This window comes from Eumetopias jubatus, unplaced genomic scaffold (assembly GCF_037043125.1).
Source record: "Eumetopias jubatus isolate StellerSeaLion01/CBP00866 unplaced genomic scaffold, mEumJub1_p1.0 scaffold_4, whole genome shotgun sequence".
Lineage (NCBI taxonomy): Eukaryota > Metazoa > Chordata > Mammalia > Carnivora > Otariidae > Eumetopias > Eumetopias jubatus.
The window spans coordinates 185,110,096-185,129,767 of NW_028274810.1; the positions used below are offsets into that span (position 1 = coordinate 185,110,096).

A 19,672-nucleotide genomic window follows, 5' to 3' on the forward strand; every position below is an offset into this window, starting at 1 on the left:
TTAAGCAAAAAAGGAAAACTTTGCATGATGTAGACAGAAGGCCAGCAGTAGGCTGTGGGCCGAATTACAGGTTCCTTCCAAAATAAAGTTTAAAAAAAAGAAGGTAGAATAAAAGCTAATACATTGTCTGCTAAGCATCACCCAGGAGATACGTATCTTAACATTTTCTTTAAAAATGTATTCCTAGCCAAAAATTCATTATATTTAAGGAAAAAGAGTCCCACAGAAAGCAACTCATTGTGTTTCCTTCTATTTGAATGTGTCGTGATCCCCCTCCCTCCACTACAACCATGCGGCCCATGCACTCTGTTCCTTCATTTTCCAGGTGTCCAACCCCGGGGTGTGATGGTTCAGGGCACGTGACTGGAAACTATGCCTCCCACAGAAGGTAAGATCGACTTCGTTTCTGAAGTAGGGAATCAGAATGTCCATAGCAATGGCCAGTGAGATCACATGGTTTGGTTTTGTTCCTTGTTGTCTGCTATTTAGTTTGTCCGGCTGCCCTCGTGCCAGGAAAGGTAGTGTCAAGATGACTCCTACAAAGGAAGAAAAAGAAGACCCTGAACTCAAGTGAGTGTGGTAGTTAAGGTGTGGCAGTTGAAGGGTGGTCAGATGTAGTTTGTTGGTCAAATGGGCGGGATGTTGGTTGGGATGCAACTGAGCATTGATTGAGGTTGGGGGGAGGCACCCTATTAGACGCAAGGACCCTTGAAGCAGCAGTCAGAGGGTTTAAAAGCTTGAGAAAATTATCTTATTCCTAGCTATGTGTACACAGTACTTTGATAATGCAAAAAAAAAAGTAAGTTCATACTTTTTCTAATTGTTGTAAAGAAAACAGCATGGTGAAATTACAAGCATGACAAATATGGCAGCATTTCCCCCCAAATCTTTAATTTTGTTAAGGTGAAATCTTATCTTAAATTCCGTGCTCTACAACATTTCTAAATGCATTATTGAGACATTTAAAAACCAACATTCCAGTGCTGTGAACAATGCACTGCGTAATGTAGGGCAAAGCAGTTAACATTTTACACCCGTGGTCTTTGGTTGGAGGCAGCATAGAGCGGCTTATGTGGTTGACTCTAGAGCTAAAAAGTGTGGGTGTGGTAAGTAATTTACACTTACATTTTACACTTCTTGTAAAATGGGTGGCAAGTTACCTAAGCTCTATAAGCCTCATTTTCCCGACCTAGAAAATGGGACAGTAACTCTCTGTGCCCAGTGGGTTTGCAGTGAAGATTCCAGGAGATAGTGCACAAACCTTGCTTCGGTCAGGCCTGTGGACCACTATTTCTGCTAATACAATGCTGTTTAGATGGTTGTAGTGGCACTTTAAAAAAAACCCTTTAATTCCACCTTTTGCCGTCTGTATCGTATGGAATTGCCACTGCCTTCTTATTCACCTACTTATAGCACTTCATGTGAGTTATCTAGTGTCTCCCAGCTGGTAATGTCTCTGCTGTGTCTCTCTAGATGCCCTGTGATAGGGTGTGATGGCCAAGGTCACATATCAGGTAAATACACATCCCACCGCACAGCTTCTGGCTGTCCCCTGGCTGCCAAGAGACAGAAGGAGAATCCTCTCAATGGGGCCCCCCTCTCCTGGAAACTGAACAAACAAGAGCTACCACACTGTCCCTTGCCAGGCTGCAATGGGCTGGGCCATGTAAATAATGTTTTTGTCACCCACAGAAGGTAACATTTGTTTTCTGCCTTTTGTTGTGTTGTTGTTGTTGTTGTGATTGTGTGTCACCTCAGTGGCTTTGGGTTGAAGGGGGAATCCCTCCTTGAGTTCATTAATCATAGCACTTTAGATGGTGCAGTGAGTCTTGCCAGATAGATGTTTGACTCCTTTGAAGAATGAAAAATGCTATTTCCTCTGTTTCTGAAAATTTGCTACATAGTTTTTAAGTGCTGTAGAAACTACATTTTTTTGTATTCTCAAATTTGCTTATGCTGCTATTTTTTAATGGTTTAGTCTTTTAATGGTTCACTTCAATTTCAAGTGGTGATATTTACTCTATTATGTAGTGTAATTGTAAACTTTCTCTTTACATATTTATGTCCCTCCCTCTTGTGAACTGGCTCAATTTCAGGCCAAATTGTAGTTATTTTGCTGCTGGGGAGATGTGACTCATCCCCAGCAACCAGAAAGAGAATGACACAGTGACTACTAAGTATACGACAGGATGAGAGAGATTTAGAAAACCCTTTATAGTTCCACAATGACTTAATTCCTTTATCACTGAGTGTCGTGGATTTCAATGGAGTTCTTTTTTGGGAACACTGATCTTATTCCAGCTTTTTGGTTCACATTCTACCTAAAGAAAAGGCACAAGAAGATTCACTATACACTTCTCCAATCAAGGAGGACCTTTCTAGTCCTCTGGCCTCTGTGCGCAATGCAGATTTAAAAATCCGATGAAGCTTTAGTGAGCCCTGATGCTTTGCTTATGAGCAGTATGCAAACTGAGCAAAGCTGGGGCATTCTATATTTTGTTTGGTTTTAAAGATACATGTCAATGGTATCAGAAAATTAAGCCTTCCAGGAATTGCTGTTTTAAGTGGATATAAAGCTGCATCTGCTTATCGAGAAAACCTACATTTTTTTAAAAGATTTTATTTATTTATTTGACAGAGAGACACACAGCGAGAGAGGGAACACAAGCAGGGGGAGTGGGAGAGGGAGAAGCAGGCTTCCCGCCTAGCAGGGAGCCTGATGAGGGGCTCGATCCCAGGACCCTGGGATCCTGACCTGAGCCGAAGGCAGATGCTTAACGACTGAGCCGCCCAGGCGCCCCAAAACCTACATTTTTTTAAAGATTTTTTAAATTTATTTGACAGAGAGACAGACAGTGAGAGGGAACACCAGCGGGGGGAGTGGGAAAGGGAGAAGTAGGCCTCCCGCCGAGGCAGAGCAGGGAGCCTGATGCGGGGCTCGATCCCAGGACCCTGAGATCATGACCCGAGCTGAAGGCAGCCGCTTAACCAGCTGAGCCACCCAGGCGCCCCCCTACATTTTTTAAAGTGGTTTATTTTTTTTATTTTCAAATGCATGGTCATTTTCACAATAGCTCACACTGTTTTATTCTGAGTTTGAATCCTCATTTCATATTTGGGAGCGACAGTCACAAATCAGGTGTGCCTAATGGCATATTAACTGCACAGTAGCTTGACTTCCTTATCGTGGACTCAGTAATATCCATGTTAACACTGATAATGAAATGTTAATGCTGTACTATGGTGAGAGCATCCCTCAGTCAGCAACAACAGAATTATCTTTAAAAATCATGAAGTTTTAAATGATGACACTGAGGCTTGGTGAGGATAGGGAACAACAGGGGCTCTGACTCCTAGTGGAAGAGTAATTAATTGGTAGAGCCACTTCAGGAAGCAAAGTGCCTTCAAAGAGTCCAGTTGAAAAAGAGCAAATGGACATGCCCTGCCACCCAGAACCTGAGCTGTTAGGCTGATGCCTCAGAGAGTCTCCTGCACCCTGGAGCCCAGAGACATGTCTGAGAATGTCTGTGGTAGCCTTGTTCTGTGAAGCCCAGACTGGGAGCAACCCACGTGCCCACTAAATCAAGCACGCAAGTAGACCATGGTATCTGCATACGGGGGGGCTGCCATGCACGGGTGACAATGAAGATGTGTCCTGGGCTGATTTTAGAACACAGTGCTGAGCAGGAGAAATTGTGTGTGGCATGCTTCTGTTTCCAGAAAGTTAAAAACAAGTAGCAAAATTGCATTTAAAAAGCTAGGGAATCGTTAACCTACAATTCAAGGCAATGGTTATATGTCTGGGGGCAAGAGAGGCAACTGTTGAAGGCATGGGGAGCTTCAAACATGTTCATGTTTGAAGGTAAAAGGTATTCACCTTGAAAGTATTCTTTAAACTGCAAATACACACTGTATGTATCTAGGTACATATTACCTGTTTCATAATAAAAAGAAAATTATGAGTTCAAAAATTAGGCTTGAACATTAATGCCAAGATGTTATCTTCTAGGAGAAAGAAAATAATTATTAATTATATGTTAAAACAAGTGAATAATTCAGATTTCACTGTTCTTCACTAGAGAGTTCTCTTGCTACTTGAAAGATTTAAGAGACTGAATTTACTTTGGGGTATTCTCTTTAAGGTGGAATGCTTCTCTCTACTATACATAGACTGTAATGAAATTATGTAATAGAGTGCCTAGCTTATAGCCTGGCACATAATGGTGTCTGACCCAGACTATTTCCTTTCCTGTTCATAAAAATTGTATTAACATATGTGTATATATGCAATAATTTATTAATAATTCATTAAAGTCGGAATGACTTATGCTGAAATAGCATGATTTGACCTGTGATACACTTTTATATATTCTACATTTTGCCCCTCAAATCCCCAAGGTTGTTCGGTACTCTTTCCCATCCCTCACAATAGCCAACATCTATTCAGGGCATGCTCTGTTCCAGTAGAGAGCACTGTTCTAAGTACCTTAGGTGGTTTATTCCTTTAATCCTTTACAAAACCCTGTGAGCTACAGAGGTGGTACAGTTTTCCTCCATTGACAGAAGAGGACAAGCACAGGGAAGTTCAGGAATTGCCCTTGCACACAGCGTTGGGACAGCAGAGCCCCTGTTGCGAGCACCGTATCATCTTCATCCTTGGTGTTCAGTGGATCTTTCTGTGTGCCAGCCTCATAGTCTTTCCCCAGCCATTCCCTGTAAGGTCAATTTTGTAATTTTTCTCACTCTAACATGCAGCAAAACGGGAATAATTACAAAACTTACCTTAGAGGATGGTTGAGAACAATTTGATCCATGCATTTACCTCAGCGTAATATTTACAGACTAATTATTTTAAAACTGTGCTTTAAGTCTTGCATGACAAACTTCTACTTTGAAAAAAATAGCAGTCTGAGAAGACAAATGCTTTTATATTAAAACACACCGACACACACACACACACACACACACACACACACACACACACACAAGATGGACGTTTGTAGTTTAGGACTAGAACTTCTGTGACAAATAGACCTCATTTAGTGCTGTGCCATAACTATCATTTTTTGAGGTTTTTTGAGGTTTTTAATATAAACAGTGATGTCCATGTAAATTGTATCATCTGCTATTTCACTTTAACAAGGCAGATGAAGATATGGTTTGAAATTGCCATGATATGAGATAAAATTGCAAATTGGTCAAAACCATAGAAGACATTTTTTCCTGCCTTTGCAATAAGGAGCCCAAACCTTGATAGTGACACCTCCACCTTTTCTTAAGCAGCAGATTGAAGCCCCATGGAGGATGTGACCATCCTCAAAAGGAAAAATGACTTTTTATAATATTTTCGCATCCCATTTTTTTTAATTTAAGATTTGTTTTATACCCTGGAAGATGTAACTACATTAGAAGATATAAACTATCAAGTGACATTGTGAAACCATACTCTCACTTTCATAAGTTAACTATATCCTTAGGTTCTGAGTCATACAGCTGTGCACACTTCCTTAACTCTCCTCACCACTGTGTTGCAACTGGATATTTATTGCCTTGTTGTTGGAATAAAGCTGATTGTTTAGAGGACAGAGTCAGGGAAGGTCTGCTGAGCTATTAATAGCCACTACCATTATGTGACAAGTGGACTTACTACAGGTTACTTTTTTTTAAGATTTTTTTGCTTTATTTGAGAGAAAGTGAGTGTGGGGGGATAGGGAGGGGCAGGGGAGAAGAGGGAGTAGCAGAGGGAGAGAGAATATCCCAAGCAGGCTCCCCACTGAGTGTGGAGCCCATGTGGGGCTCGATCCCACAACCCTGAGATCATGATCTGATCTGAAATCAAGAGCTGGATACTTAACCAACTGAGCCACCCAGGCACCCTACTACAGGTCACTTTTAAAATCCACCTTACCAACTAAATATTAATTCTGTTCATGACTGTTTTCTAAGAACAATATACATGACATAAAACAAGACAGACTTGGGCAAATGTTTCAGAAAAAAAAAGATAATGAAACTTATATAGGCCACACTTTACAGTGAAGCTTACAAAATAGGAAAATCCAGTTCATCATTCTCATTGTGCTTTTTCATTATTTTCTTTTCCTGTGTTAAATATTTCATAATTTATCAAATTTTGGCAAACCACATAGCCTTCTTTTTCTATGTAGTAGTACATATCTATTATTTTTTAGATTTCATATAATCTTCATATAGAATAACTGAATTCACTTAAAAATACATTCATGGAGTGCCTGGGTGGCACAGTTGGTTAAGCGACCGACTCGGGTTTCAGCTCAGGTCATGATCTCAGGGTCATGAGATCAGGCCCCACATCTGGCTCCATGCTCAGCAGGGAGTCAGCTTGGGATTCTCTCTCTCCCCCTGCCTCTGCCCCTCCCCCCCACTGAAAGAAATAAATAAATCTTAAAAAAAAAAACACATTCATGTAGCAAACATTTATTAACGGCCATTCTTTAGAAATATTTCTTTTCACTTTGCCAAGTGTCCTAACGTTTGAATTGAAAATGATTATTTCGTACATGAATTGCAACCAAATTTCTGTGGGAAAAACTATTCTAAGTGGCTGATTGTGACAATTTTTAACATTATTTGAAAATTGTATCTCCAAAAATACAACAAAATTGCAAAAGAATGAATGGTTGCTTAGAACAACAAAATCATCTCATCACGTACTACAGCAAACAAGTTTTGTTCAGTGTTGTCATTACCATTTTGGTGCAATCTAAATAAAACAGATGACATTAAAGAAAGGGAGCACAGCTAAAGAATACAGAGATTAAGGAAAAGATGTAAACCCCACTGCAACACAATACACCGCCCACAGAGAGCGCATCTGAATATATTTATAGTGGTTCCTTTCAGGGTGGAGATTTATTTTAATGAAAAATAATGTTTCAAAAGTTAGAGAATAAATTAGAAATGTCCCCATGCCCAAATGGTATGCAATATACCTGTTTATTTTTATTATTTTGGGCTTGTATTATTTGGGGTCATATTATTTTGGGTTTGTATTAATTTGAGTCATTCTGCAAAGACCAGACTACAGTACGTAAAAAAACAGGAAGAACTAGATTCTGCTTTATTATTCATGGAATTTTGACTAATTTGGAACAAATCTTAATTGTGATATATATGTACCATTTTGTGTTTACAGAAAACAAAGTAACCACTCCTAAAAAAAGGCATTGTGTGAATGCAGAATAGTAACATTTTATTTATTTGACAGAAAGAGATACAGAGAGAGAGGGAACACAAACAGGGGGAGTGGGAGAGGGAGAAGCAGGCTTCCGGCTGAGCAGGGAGCCCGATGCGGGGCTCGATCCCAGGACCTTGGGATCATGACCTGAGCCGAAGGCGGACGCAGAATAGTAACATTTTAACAAAATTAATTATATGATAGTATCAGCAATAGCTATTTGAATTTTGATTTAAAGAGCAAAAACACAAAACATAGTTACATTATCTGAGGGCCTTTGCTTTTGTGTTCATAAATATTACGTGTTATTTCTACAAAGGGACTGGAGATTATAACGTAATTAGTAGGCAGAGACCTAGTAAGTAGTGAATACAAAACTTTAATTTTTGAAAGAAGTAACATGTGTTAAAAAAAAAAGAAGTAATATGTATCTCACACATTGGTATAATTTCTATCCTTACAGCTTATCTGGATGTCCTCTAAATGCACAAGCCATCAAAAAGGGCAAGGTCTCAGAAGAACTAATGACCATCAAGCTCAAAGCAACTGGCGGTAAGATCACAGGGCGGCTGCCTTCAGCTCAGGTCATGATCCTGGGGTCCTGGGATTGAGCCCTGCTTCCGGCTCCTTGCTCAGTGGGGAGGCTGCTTCTCCCCTGCCTGCCATTCCCCCTGCTTGTGCTTGCTGTCTCTCTCGCGCGCTCTCTCTGTGTCAAATAAATAAATAAAACCTTTAAAACAAAAACAAAACAAAACAAAAGATCACAGGGCTAGAGACTGCCATCCCCACCAAAGTCTCAGCCGTAGCTCCCCAAAGCGTTCGCATGCCTAATTATTCTCTATATGGGAAGTGCAATTTTAATATACAAGAAGGATGCTCTCCTTGAATTTGAACTAGAACTATAACTTCATCTAAAGAACAAATTCTTGTTTTTTTTTTTCTTTCCTTTTTCGTAAGTATCTCTAACACAGAAAATCAAGCATTGCTATTCGAAGGATTAAGACACACTGGCTGAACTTTTGTCCTTCAGTCCTCAAAATGACAGCTTTTGCATGAGCATGTGTGTGTGGGGGGGGGGGGGTTCCTGGTGTAAACCTTCTATCAAATTTCAAGAAATACAGTTTTTGGCATCTGTCTTTGACTCCTTAAATTTTGTTCCATCCTCAAAACATTTTTATAATGAATCTGGATGATTTAAATTTATATCTGTATTTCCCTAGTGTCAATGCCTTATAGAAGTTAATAGATGCAGTTTCTGAGCTCTATCTTTGGATCCTCCAATTTTCCTTTGATTCTTGAGTGCTTTTCCTAAGATTTCTCATCAATATCATCTCAGGCACATGTTGTTTTCTTAGATCATCATTCTAAATCATCATCTAAACAATGGCAAAGCATTGTTTTGCTTTGGAGATTGATTTGTTGTTGTCTTTGGCACATAACTGGAATGGAGTAACTGTTTTTACTTTATTTCTTTGAAAGCATTGCCCAATCTTTTTAATTTGCCTCTGATTTTTTTTTTAAAGAAGATATGCAGTATCTGAGGGAGGGAAGCACTTTTGAGCTTCCTACTATTTCCCTTCTGAGGCTTCCATCTGTCAGATGCATTATCTAAAGTGGCCCCTTAGGGGTCTGCTCTCCCTCATGGAGCCACCACTAAGAGGTGAGGGGGGGTCAATTTGCCTGTGGTGGAGGAATAAAAGCTCGGGAGGCTAGGGACTGTGCTGGACATTCTTTCCAACATTTAGATGCTCAGTAAAAGTGCTTTCTCCAGATGTTTTCATTGTTCCTTGGAAATACTGCCCACTTCTCAACTGCCTCTTAACACATTTTCTGTGAAACTGGCACAATTTAATATTTATTTATTTATATGTCACCTTTCAAGCAATAGTTAAATGATGGAAAGTGCAATGCTACATTTAAAAAAAGCTACTTAGAAGTTAATTAAAAAAAATGAGACAAAAGGAGATCAAAGATAAGAAAGCAAGGTGGGACAAGCCTGAAGATAATAACAGGAATGTACCCATTTCCCAGTGGGTAAAAAGGGATCTCAGATTTGACTCTCAGCTTTTTAGATGCCAAAGCAAAAGGAGAATATAATCACTGTGAGAATCACACTGTCATTGAGTAAATTCAAAGCAAAACTTTCTCTGGAAGTGAGTGTATGAAGAAAATATTTTCTATGAGTTTTCATTATAAGAACCCCAGCAACACCTTTAACAGTAAATATAATAGAAATCCCAGACTGTTTCTAGTAAAGATAAGATCAAAACAGTAAGCTGTTGGCACTACAGCAAATTATAGTGAAGCTTTGCAGAGTGCCAGTGAGATGTGGGCCGGGTGCACACAGCTCCACTGCGCTGTTCAAACCCTCTAGTAGATGGTTATAGTAACCTGGGAGCAGCTGGACTGCACACACATCCTTTGAAGGGTGCTTTTTAACTTGAGCATCTTCAGCTGAGCTTTCAAAGGATGTGGAGCAGCAGCAAGATGGCTGGAACACATTGACAAGTGTCTGAAGTGTATTTATTCTAAATGGGCCAGGAAACTGGAAAATTACACGTTTTCATAATCTAAGAAGCTAGGGGCGGGGCTGATGCTCATCTGAAGCCTGAGAACCTACAATGACTTGTGTGTGAAGAAAAATGCCCCTGAGTTCAAGTCAGTCGTCAGTGGAGGGTCAGGGAAGACCTAAAGTCATTTGAGGTCTTCTCTAACGATGTGCCATCTCCATAGTCCCCTACCTTAAAGCTTGGACACCTCCATGGTTCCCTGGATGATTTATAAAACAGGTATAACCCCACATTCACCGGATCCTAAAAAGAAATCAAATGGCAATAAACTATAAAGTGCATATGACTTTAAACTTCTTGGTGTGCTATATTAAGTTAAAATAGGTACAAATCATTCAGGCAATTGGTTGGATTACATAACATGTTAGGAGAATTTTACCTACAAACCAGTTAAAACATGGAAGGTCGACACCAAAAATGTTTACGTTTATTTTAGAAGAATCGATCTTTAGTTCTCCCTCCTTGGCATAATTAAATTGCCATGCTAATTTTTTAAAGACCATTACTGGTCCTTGATAATAAAATTAGAACATCTGTACATGAATAAATACTTGCCTTTCTGTTCTTTGTGATATAAATAAAAGTTATAATGGTTGACCTATGTATATGTTATTATATTTAGTAGATCCTTCTAGTTCTTTCCATGTGGCAAAGTACCATGCTGTAAATATTGTGATACATTATTCTTTTCTGGATAGAACTCAACTATTTAAAGCCCCTTAAAGTTGAGCCTATCTACCAGATTCAAGTATTTACATCCCTTAAAAACTTATACAGAATATAAAGTATTATTTTAAATTATGTAATCCCTAATTATGTATATTAGGCATAGATTTGTACGAAGTAAAGAAAACATATTCTTTTGCTTTTAAACAGGTACACCCTATAAAGGAACAGGGCCACTGAAATAGTTCCACTAAAATATTCAGTGGAAAGTTTATACGATTTCCTTGGTCAACAACACATGGCTAGTCTAACCCAGCACTCTATTTCTACTCTCTATTCTATTGTGTATATTTTTGTCAAGGAACATCAGTGCAAACATTTAACTGATAATTTCAAAGCAGATTAAATAGCCAGGAGTAAAGGTAGCATTATAATGGTTAAGAGAACATATTCTGGGACCAGAGAGCTTGTGTTTTGAATCCCAGCTCTACTGCTTACTACTTACCTCTTCATGCCTTGGTTTTCCCATCCATAAAATGAGGTAAGAAGTGTATCTGCCTCTTGGGATCCTTAAGAGAATCAAATGGGTTCATATTTGCAAGTGTGGTGTGAAATTCAAAATCTGTGGTATCTTCTCAGTTCTACTCTGGAGGAGGCTCTTAAAGACTGTGTGGAGAGGAGGTTGACAGATAAATAGATGGACAGAAATAGATAAGGTAATGTATTCATGGAAAAAAATTACAAAGAGATTGGCTAAAATGCCTACCCTCCCAATAAAATAAAATAAAATATCTCCCCAAATCCCAGAAATCATAACAAAAACGTTAGTTCACTTATTCATTAATTGCATGAGAATTTATGGAGTGCCTATTATGTGTTAGATCCTGACAAAATGTTTCTTTTATGAGGTCTCATCTCATGATCATACCTACCCCATAGGTTTCCAGGTACCTTTTGTTCTTAGGCATCTTCCAGATGGCCCCATCTTGGTCAAGAGCCTTGAATGTCTGCAATAACATTGGATGCCAGGGGAATGTAATCCTAGCTAGAGCTCAATACCAAGAACCCGGGCTCTCAGAGTCTTCTCACAAGCATCCATGACTTAACAGCCAAATATAAACTTTTGATTTTCCTGCTGGAAGCGTCTGCTTCATCCCCGGAATGCCAGTAGTTGTCCAGCTGCTTGAGCAGAAACTGTCTTCCTTGATTCCTCCCTTCTCTCATCCCCTTCCTCCCATTCATCACAAGCACTGCAAATCCCACCAAATCTTTTATGTTGAGTCCACTTCTATTACACTTACTTCCACTACCCTGGGGCAAAGGACCATCAGATGAGCCAGGACCCCAGTGATAACCTCCTCACCTGTCTTCTGGTTTCTGCTCTGTCTCCCTCTCACCCCATTCTCTACCCAGAACTGAGTTATGCTTTTGAGAAGCCAACCAGATCACATCAACTCCCCTGCTTAAAATTCTTCACTGGCTCCCGTTGCGCGGAGAATAAGCCCAAGCTCTTTGTGAGGTCCCCCATGACCTGTTTCCTTGCTCACAGAGGCTTTCTTACAGTCCCGGGAGCAGAATTCCCATTCCTTTCTCATCCCAGGCTTCTGTGCTTTCTACTCCCTCCCCTGAGATGCTCATCCCAACCCAATCCCAAGCCTTTCATATGCCTGCCTTTTTACTGTATCAGTAAAGTCTCAGATTCAAAGAGGCTTCCCCAGTGAGGGTTCTCAAAGCACCCTGCTTGTTTCCTTCATAGCTCTTCATATTTTATCCATGCTTTCTTGCTTATTGTCTTCCTCACCAGATATTATATAAGAAAATACCATCTTCTGGAGTGGAATTTTATTACAAAGAGACAAAAAAGAAAAACAATTTGGCAAAGAAATATAACATTAGAAGTTTTCATTTGCTCAAACCAGAAGAATTTCAAGTGTTGATAGCACTCAAAATACCTGTTTAATTGATAATCTATGCTCCCTGGTGTTGCCAAAAACAAGTATTTCAATCCCACTCATCTGCGAAAAGATCCTGTTCTAGGATAATAACTAGTAAAACTTGGTGCTCAGAATGCAGTGCAATTCCCTAGATACAGCCAGCCAATTCAGAATAAATCCTGTGTCCCGTATATTATACAACCATTAGTGTGGTCCTGGGTAATTGTTTATTGTTTTCTTAGGAGCTGTGTCACACTGTTGACTCATATTCAAATTGATCAAGGTACTAAAATACCTGGATCTTAGTTGTTGGTTTGCTTTCCTTCTTTATTGAATCTCAGAGCCCTGTATTAGGTCAATCTTGTGACATACTGTCTTCATTGGTGCATGCATAGCCCACTTAATTTAGGTAGTTAGTTACTTATAATAAAGCAGTAAGTACCCACAAAACAGCCACCTGTTTTATCAAGCTTTATGTAAACAGTCAGGGCTTACATTTTCCTTAACACGTTATTGGTAAGAGTCATTCATGCTGTTCTGGCAGGCCTGCGGTGTGTTTCCAAGCTGGGCTTTTGTGAAGGTGTTGTGTTCATCTTGTGCAGGCCTCCTCTTGTGCACCTGCAGCCATTTGTCTCGGGTGTGTACTTAGGGATGGAATTGCTGGGTCACAGAGCACTGTGAAGTTCACCTTCAGGGAACAGTGAACTGTTTTCCATAGTAGTAACCACAGGGCAGTGTAAGAGGCTAGAACTCTTTCAAATAAATTGTCAATTCCCTCATTCTTGCTGTCATGAATTCAATCCTATTAAATTCAAATGCAGAAGTTTACATTTATCCCTCTTAATTGTCATCATCTTTCTGGTTCAGATTCATTATTCGGGACTGTTAAACTCACCTCACATCCTGCTTCTGTCCCCTTTAATATGAGCTAGCAGGGGCGCCTGGGTGGCTCAGTTGTTAAGCATCTGCCTTCAGCTCAGGTCATGATCCCAGGGTCCTGGGATCGAGCCCCACATCGAGCCCCACATCGGGCTCCCTGTTCAGCGGGAAGCCTGGTTTTCCCTCTCCCACTCCCCCTGCTTGTGTTCCTGCTCTCACTATCTCTCTCTCTGTCAAATAAATAAAATCTTTGAAAAAATAATATGAGCTACCATTCCCAGCTTTAAAAAAATACTTAAAATGTATTCATATTCCTTCTATAAAATAGTTATGGGAAATAACTCCCATTCATTGAGAACCTACTGTATGTTCAGCACTTTATAATTTACTGCATTAATTCTCACAACATAGATTTTATGCCTAATTTTATTGAAGAGGAAACTGGGGCACAAAGAAATTAAGTAAGTTGTGCAGGTTCAAGAACAAGAGTCAAGGCCCGCATTCAAACTCTGAAGTCCATGTTCCTTCTCCTAGATTGCATTTCTCCTTATCCAACTCTACATAGGGAACCCAAATTCTGTGTCCCTGGACTCTAAGTCCCCTGCCAGCACCCTAGCTCTGCCTCCAGTGATGGTTCATAGGGTCCCACACAGGTAATAAATATACAATTAATCAGCATAATTCGTGCCAGAACTGTTCTTCAACACTGTGTACAAGAGGGTGCATGGGCTCTGGAATTCATTCCTAGCTCTGCTATTACTCTGGACGCAGGCAGGTTATGCAGCTTCTGTCAGTGATGAGTGTGGCCTCATTTAGCCTCTCCAGGACTCAGTGTCTTCATATGTGAAAAGGGTATACTGGAACATGCCCCATAGTGTGCAGTGAAGTTTAAATGAGAAATTATCTGCGGATATGTCTAGCATTATACCTGGAATATAACAGCACTACATTAAATGGTATTACTTTTCTACTCCCTTTTCTTACAAAGGAACTCTTTAACCCACTTTTTTAGAATCTTAGATATGGATTTGGGTAAAAATTCAACATTTCAAATTAAAGTCTAATTTTCACTTAGGAAACCACAAATTTAAACATAAAATGACTCATGTTGTCACTGTCTCATATTTTCTTTTTGACTCAGTCTGATTTTTTGTAGGTTTAGAGAGTGATGAAGAAATTAGGCATTTGGATGAAGAAATAAAGGAACTAAATGAATCCAACCTTAAAATTGAAGCAGATATGATGAAACTTCAGACGCAGGTAAAAACAACAATAACACAACAGAAAAGCTATTAGTTATCTTTAAAGTGATCGCAATCATTAGTAGAAGCAAAACATTAAACTCTTAAACGTTGTGTTAAAAAATAAACTGATATCTTACAATGAATACACTGAGCATGTCTCGATGACACCCTTACTGTAAAGCTTGGATAGGTAGATCACCCTGGGCCATCATTGACTGGGTACCTGTAGGCAAAGCTACTTATGTTTTTGCCTTGGGTGCATTAAAGGCTTTAGAAGCAAATAAAGCCAATCATCCTGTGTAAGCAGAGTCCTGCAGAGCACGTGGTGCGTTAGAAAAATTGTCACAAGAAGATATGAGAGTAGTTAGTTTTATTCAAAATTCAAATAAACAGAGCAACTTTTCACGTTTAATTTTGGAGGTTTTTCTGGATAGATTTTTTACTGAAAAATCCAAGCAGTTTCTCAATTCTGTATTCCCCTGTGTAATATGTGCCCCATGCCCTGACTAGATTTACCCAAATGGAAAATAAAAGTTCAGTCTAGGAGTTTGTTTTTTTTAAAAAAAACACTAATAATGACTATATTGCAACAAATCAGAAGGAAAAGAAGAGTGAGACAAAACCTGGACAGAAGTTTCTTTCCCTCTTTTGTCGTCTCCTGAAACTCAGGGGTTTGGGGCCTCTGGTTACTGATCTCAGAAGTCCTCACTCACAGCAGCTTCAGGCAGAAGGCTTCAGTCCATCTGAAATGCAGGTTTGGTTTCCTTACCCACTGTGACCAGTGTCATAATCTTTTAGTATCAGCAACCAGGTCTACAAAAGAGCTTGATGCATTGGTTTACGAATCATGGGGACTCCTCTTGAGAACCATTAGGGAAGACAGCACTCAGGGAGCTTAATGTCTAGAAAGGGGAGACAGATAATAACAAAAAAGAATCATCAGTGACTATTCACACTGGATGGGACAAGGGCACAGGGCCAGATTTCAATATAAAATAGGTTGGCCGGCTGGCCTCAGGAGGAAGGACACATGTTGGCAAAGACTTGAGAAGCTGAGGGAGAAGCTGAGGGAAGCATACCAAACAGGTATGGGGGCAGAGTGTTTCAAACAGTGAAAACCACAAGTGCAAAACCCCTAAATCTTGAGAAGGCTCAGAGTTCTGAGAAAGATCAGAGTAAGCACGGCAGCAGGCAAGCGAGCAAGGGGGGGAATCAGAGGAGATGAGTCCCAGAGGTAACACATGGAGCACCCCAGGCCGTTTTTATTCTGAATGAATGTAGAACCATTACGGGGTTTTGAGCCAATGGTTAAACCCAATCATATTTGACCTATAATCTGAATTACATTTTAAGAGACTTGTATTGGTAGCTGTGTTGAAGACCGGCCAAGAAAAGATTGTGTGGGGCCAAGCCAGGTGCAGGGTCACCCATGAGAAGGCAGTCACAGTCCCTCGGGTGGCTGGGCCCAGGGGCCAGCAGTGTAGGTGAGGACAGTCTCCATCTTGGGTGTTGTGAAGGAAGACCCCAGTGGATTTAAAGTATGAGAGACAGAGAGCCTTCAGAGATACCTCGGAGGCCTGAGTGATGTTCAAGTTGGGAAGGTGAGGACTGCATGTGGAACAGGTTTGGGGGAAGTAGCAAAGGCTCACTCTTGAACATACTGAGCTTGAGATAGCCACCATGTAGCCATGTGGAGATGTGGAATTTGCAATTTACGGGAGAAGTCTGGGCTAGAGATGTAAACTTGGGAATGTGATTCCCAAAACTTAAAGCAATGTGGTGGGTTGCAGTTTTATGAGGGGAAGTTGCAGAGTACGCACTCCTTGGCAGTCAGGTTCAGCGGATGCCTTTCCTTCAGAATCCGGCTGCTCACATTCCCAAGTTATTTCCATTTCAGATCACATCTATGGAGAGCAACCTAAAGACAATAGAGGAGGAGAACAGGCTCATAGAGCAGAACAATGAGAGCCTGCTGAAGGAGCTGGCAGGCCTGAGCCAAGCCCTCATCTCCAGCCTTGCCGACATTCAGCTCCCACAGATGGTAAGTCCAAGGCAGGACCTTGGCTGCTCCATCGCAGCGCCAGCGCGCAGTCACCGCAAGGGCTGCCCGTCAGCAGCCGCACAGGTATGGCGCCCGCTCCGTCACGCCTGACAGGCAACAACCTCCTCCCTCATGGGGACCATGACAGATACGTACATTAAATTACATGAAGGCCAAGGGCTTTTGAAATTGCAGGAATCATTTAAAGGTGAGGGCTTATTAGAACTTGCTTTATAATGTAATATGAAGGTCGGAGGCCAAAGTTCCCTTACTAAAAGTTTATTTCCAAATAGAAAGCTTAGAGGGTTTACAGCCATTTGTGCCATCCACCCAACTCAAGAACTGTAAAAACAAAACAACAAAAGAAGCGTTTTAAATTTGGCGTTAAGTAGGAAGAACATACTTAAGTTCTCATATGGAATAAAAAAGTGAGCAAGTCATCCTTATTTTCAAAATCTAAACATATATTTGAGTTTTGGCAACTATTTCAGATTCATAGGTAATTAGTTCCTGTCACATTTTCATACATATTACAAACATTTGGAAGAGAGGCTGCATTGTTGAATGCTTTTAATTTCCTTAGAACAAGTTTTTTAAAGCTGCAAATTTTATGTATGAATGATTTAAAGAAGCAGCAATTTAACGAAAAAATATGATTGGTTTACCTGAAAGCAATAAATCCCTCAATTTACCCGATTTTGCAGCATGGAGCCCTCATCTTACCCAATTCCAAATGTGTCTCTTGACAATAAAAAAAAAAATCGATAATGTAATAATAAAGAACACAAAGGACAATAAATTACTACTTTATGGTCAGTATTAAGGTAAATTATTGGATATTATTATATTATTTATGAACATTTGTCTAATTCATTCTTGAAATTTGTATTCATTACTATGTTTTCCTTCACAAATGCCATAAAAATAATCATTACCATTCAAGAGAACTTGTACCTTGTAGAGCTATATGCAAGGCAACCTAGTGGTGATTTTTAGGGCTGATTACACTAAATGTTCACACAGACAACAAAGACTGAGCCTTGGCCTTCTCATTCTGTAACTGAGGAAATCAGAGCTCAGAGTTCATGTAATCTGATCAAGGCTCCAAAGCCAGATGAGCCTGGCTTTTTTGTGTGGCCTTCATCCACTCTGCCGCCTGGGTCCTGGTCCAGTTACAAACTCTCCAAGAAATGCATGACGCAGCAAGGGCCGAAACTGAAAGGGAGCAGAAAACCATGGTTAGACAATACTCATAATTCAGTATTTTACTGAGCACAGCAAGATAATCTTCAGATTTAGCAAGCCTACCTTTTAAATAACAGCAATAACGATAGCATCCATTATAGCTCTAGTATTTAGACCTTCTAGAAATCCTTTCTTCCAAGCATTTTGTGAAGCGAGTAAATCACATGTCACATTGTTTTCAAAAAGGTGGGAAAACGGAGGCACCCAGAAATGGTTAGTAGCATGCCCTTTGTGTCATGCATTTCCTTCAGGCGCACGTGCAATTTACACGGATCACGTGACCACTCTCTGAAGCACCACGTTAGGCAAAGGAGCTACCAAAGCACGCAAAAAGAATAAGAGCAGAGCTTGACTTGGTGAATCTGATGTGCTACCTGGAACAGAGATAGAAAAATACAGGGTTATATTACAATGATGCCACAAGGGAAAAATGGCCAAAAAGGTCTCTGAGGATGAAAAAGGAAAAATTTCCACCTGGTTAGTGAGCAACTTGCTCAGATCTTAACATGCCTTAAATTCCAGCCCAGTGCTGTCAAAAGAACCACCTGGCTCAAGCAAAGCCTTCCTCCATAGCCTCTCTGACATTCCCCTTGCGCAGACAGGAGGTCTGTGTTATGCAGAGCATGTGCAATTGAAGCTGAGGCATCCTCTCCATAGAAGCAGTGCAGCTTTGAGGGGTCCAGCTCAGTAGCCAGACATCTACCTGATGCGGCTCCAAATTAATTAATCCACAAAATATTGACAATCACAGCAATCCCATTAATGGAGTAAAGAGTGAACAGATGAATCCCAACACACTCAGTCTCTCTCCATCTCCCCAAACTCCAGCAGTCATATGGATCCTTCCCTTCCCTTTAAGACTCTGGAGTCACTGATACTCTTTGTGTTACTCGGTCCTCTTTTGTCCTAGCCTGAGTGACTCTGATTGGTTCAATGTGTTTTGTCTTCATTTAGGGGCCTATCAGTGAGCAGAATTTTGAAGCATATGTAAATACACTCACAGACATGTACAGCAATCTGGAACGGGACTATTCCCCGGAATGCAAAGCTCTGCTGGAAAGTATCAAACAGGCAGTGAAGGGCATCCATGTGTAGGACCACAGCGCTGCTGGGCAACAGAAATTACAAACAGCAGTTAACACAGACGGATCTGAAGGGGCTCCTGTGCTGCTGAGGCACGTAGGTTGCCGTACTGCATTTACAATTGCAACATTGCACTAATTTTTTCCCCCAGCTGACATAAAAAGGAAAGAAAAACTATGATAGACTCTTTGGATTAAAAGCAATGCAGTCAAATATTAAATCTTATTTATTTTCATATGTTTTAATTTTATTTCTTCATTGCACTCTTTTGGGTTTTTTTTGTAAAGTATATGTAAAATAAATGTGACATTTTTATATTTTATTTATTTCTAATCAAAGAGTTTTTTATCTTTTAACTGCATTTTGAAGTCTGCCATATTTTTACAAGTGTGTTTATTAATTTATTTTCCAATAGAATTTAAATAGAAATGCTATTCTCAAATCACATACCTTGCTGGGTTTAAATGAGAAAACAAAACAGGAAGAAGGAAATCCTTGTCTAAGGACTGCACTATGGTCCAGTTTGATTTTTATTGCACATTTCTTTTCCTCCCTTTCACTGGCTTTTGTATTTACAAATGGGGTTGCCGTGAGGTGCGGGGAAGAAATAAGAAGATAAATGGCGCCCACTAGTGGGAAATGCGCACTCACAGAAGCACAGTGTACTGGAAAACAGCCTGTTCAGAATTTGTTAGCAATAATTAAATAGAGCAATCAGCAAAGTATTCGACTTGGCTGTACGGTTTTAGTTAATATGAATTATTTATTTGACATGTTTTAAAGAAACATAAGCT

At 40.1% G+C, this 19,672-nt stretch overlaps 1 protein-coding gene across 5 annotated transcripts in view; it reads left to right on the top strand.

The window, feature by feature from the left end:
• The window catches only part of ST18 (ST18 C2H2C-type zinc finger transcription factor), a 67,155-nt gene extending 48,265 nt beyond the window's left edge, over nt 1-18,890 (top strand). For all 5 annotated transcript variants that reach the window (XM_088023143.1, XM_088023145.1, XM_028119003.2 and 2 more), the window contains 7 exons: nt 326-388; nt 490-570; nt 1,474-1,695; nt 7,680-7,768; nt 14,422-14,525; nt 16,407-16,550; nt 18,750-18,890. In XM_088023143.1, the coding sequence (XP_087879269.1) occupies nt 326-388; nt 490-570; nt 1,474-1,695; nt 7,680-7,768; nt 14,422-14,525; nt 16,407-16,550; nt 18,750-18,890 (844 nt within the window). The remainder of the gene's footprint in view (nt 1-325; nt 389-489; nt 571-1,473; nt 1,696-7,679; nt 7,769-14,421; nt 14,526-16,406; nt 16,551-18,749) is intronic.
• The last annotated feature ends 782 nt before the right edge of the window (nt 18,891-19,672 follow it).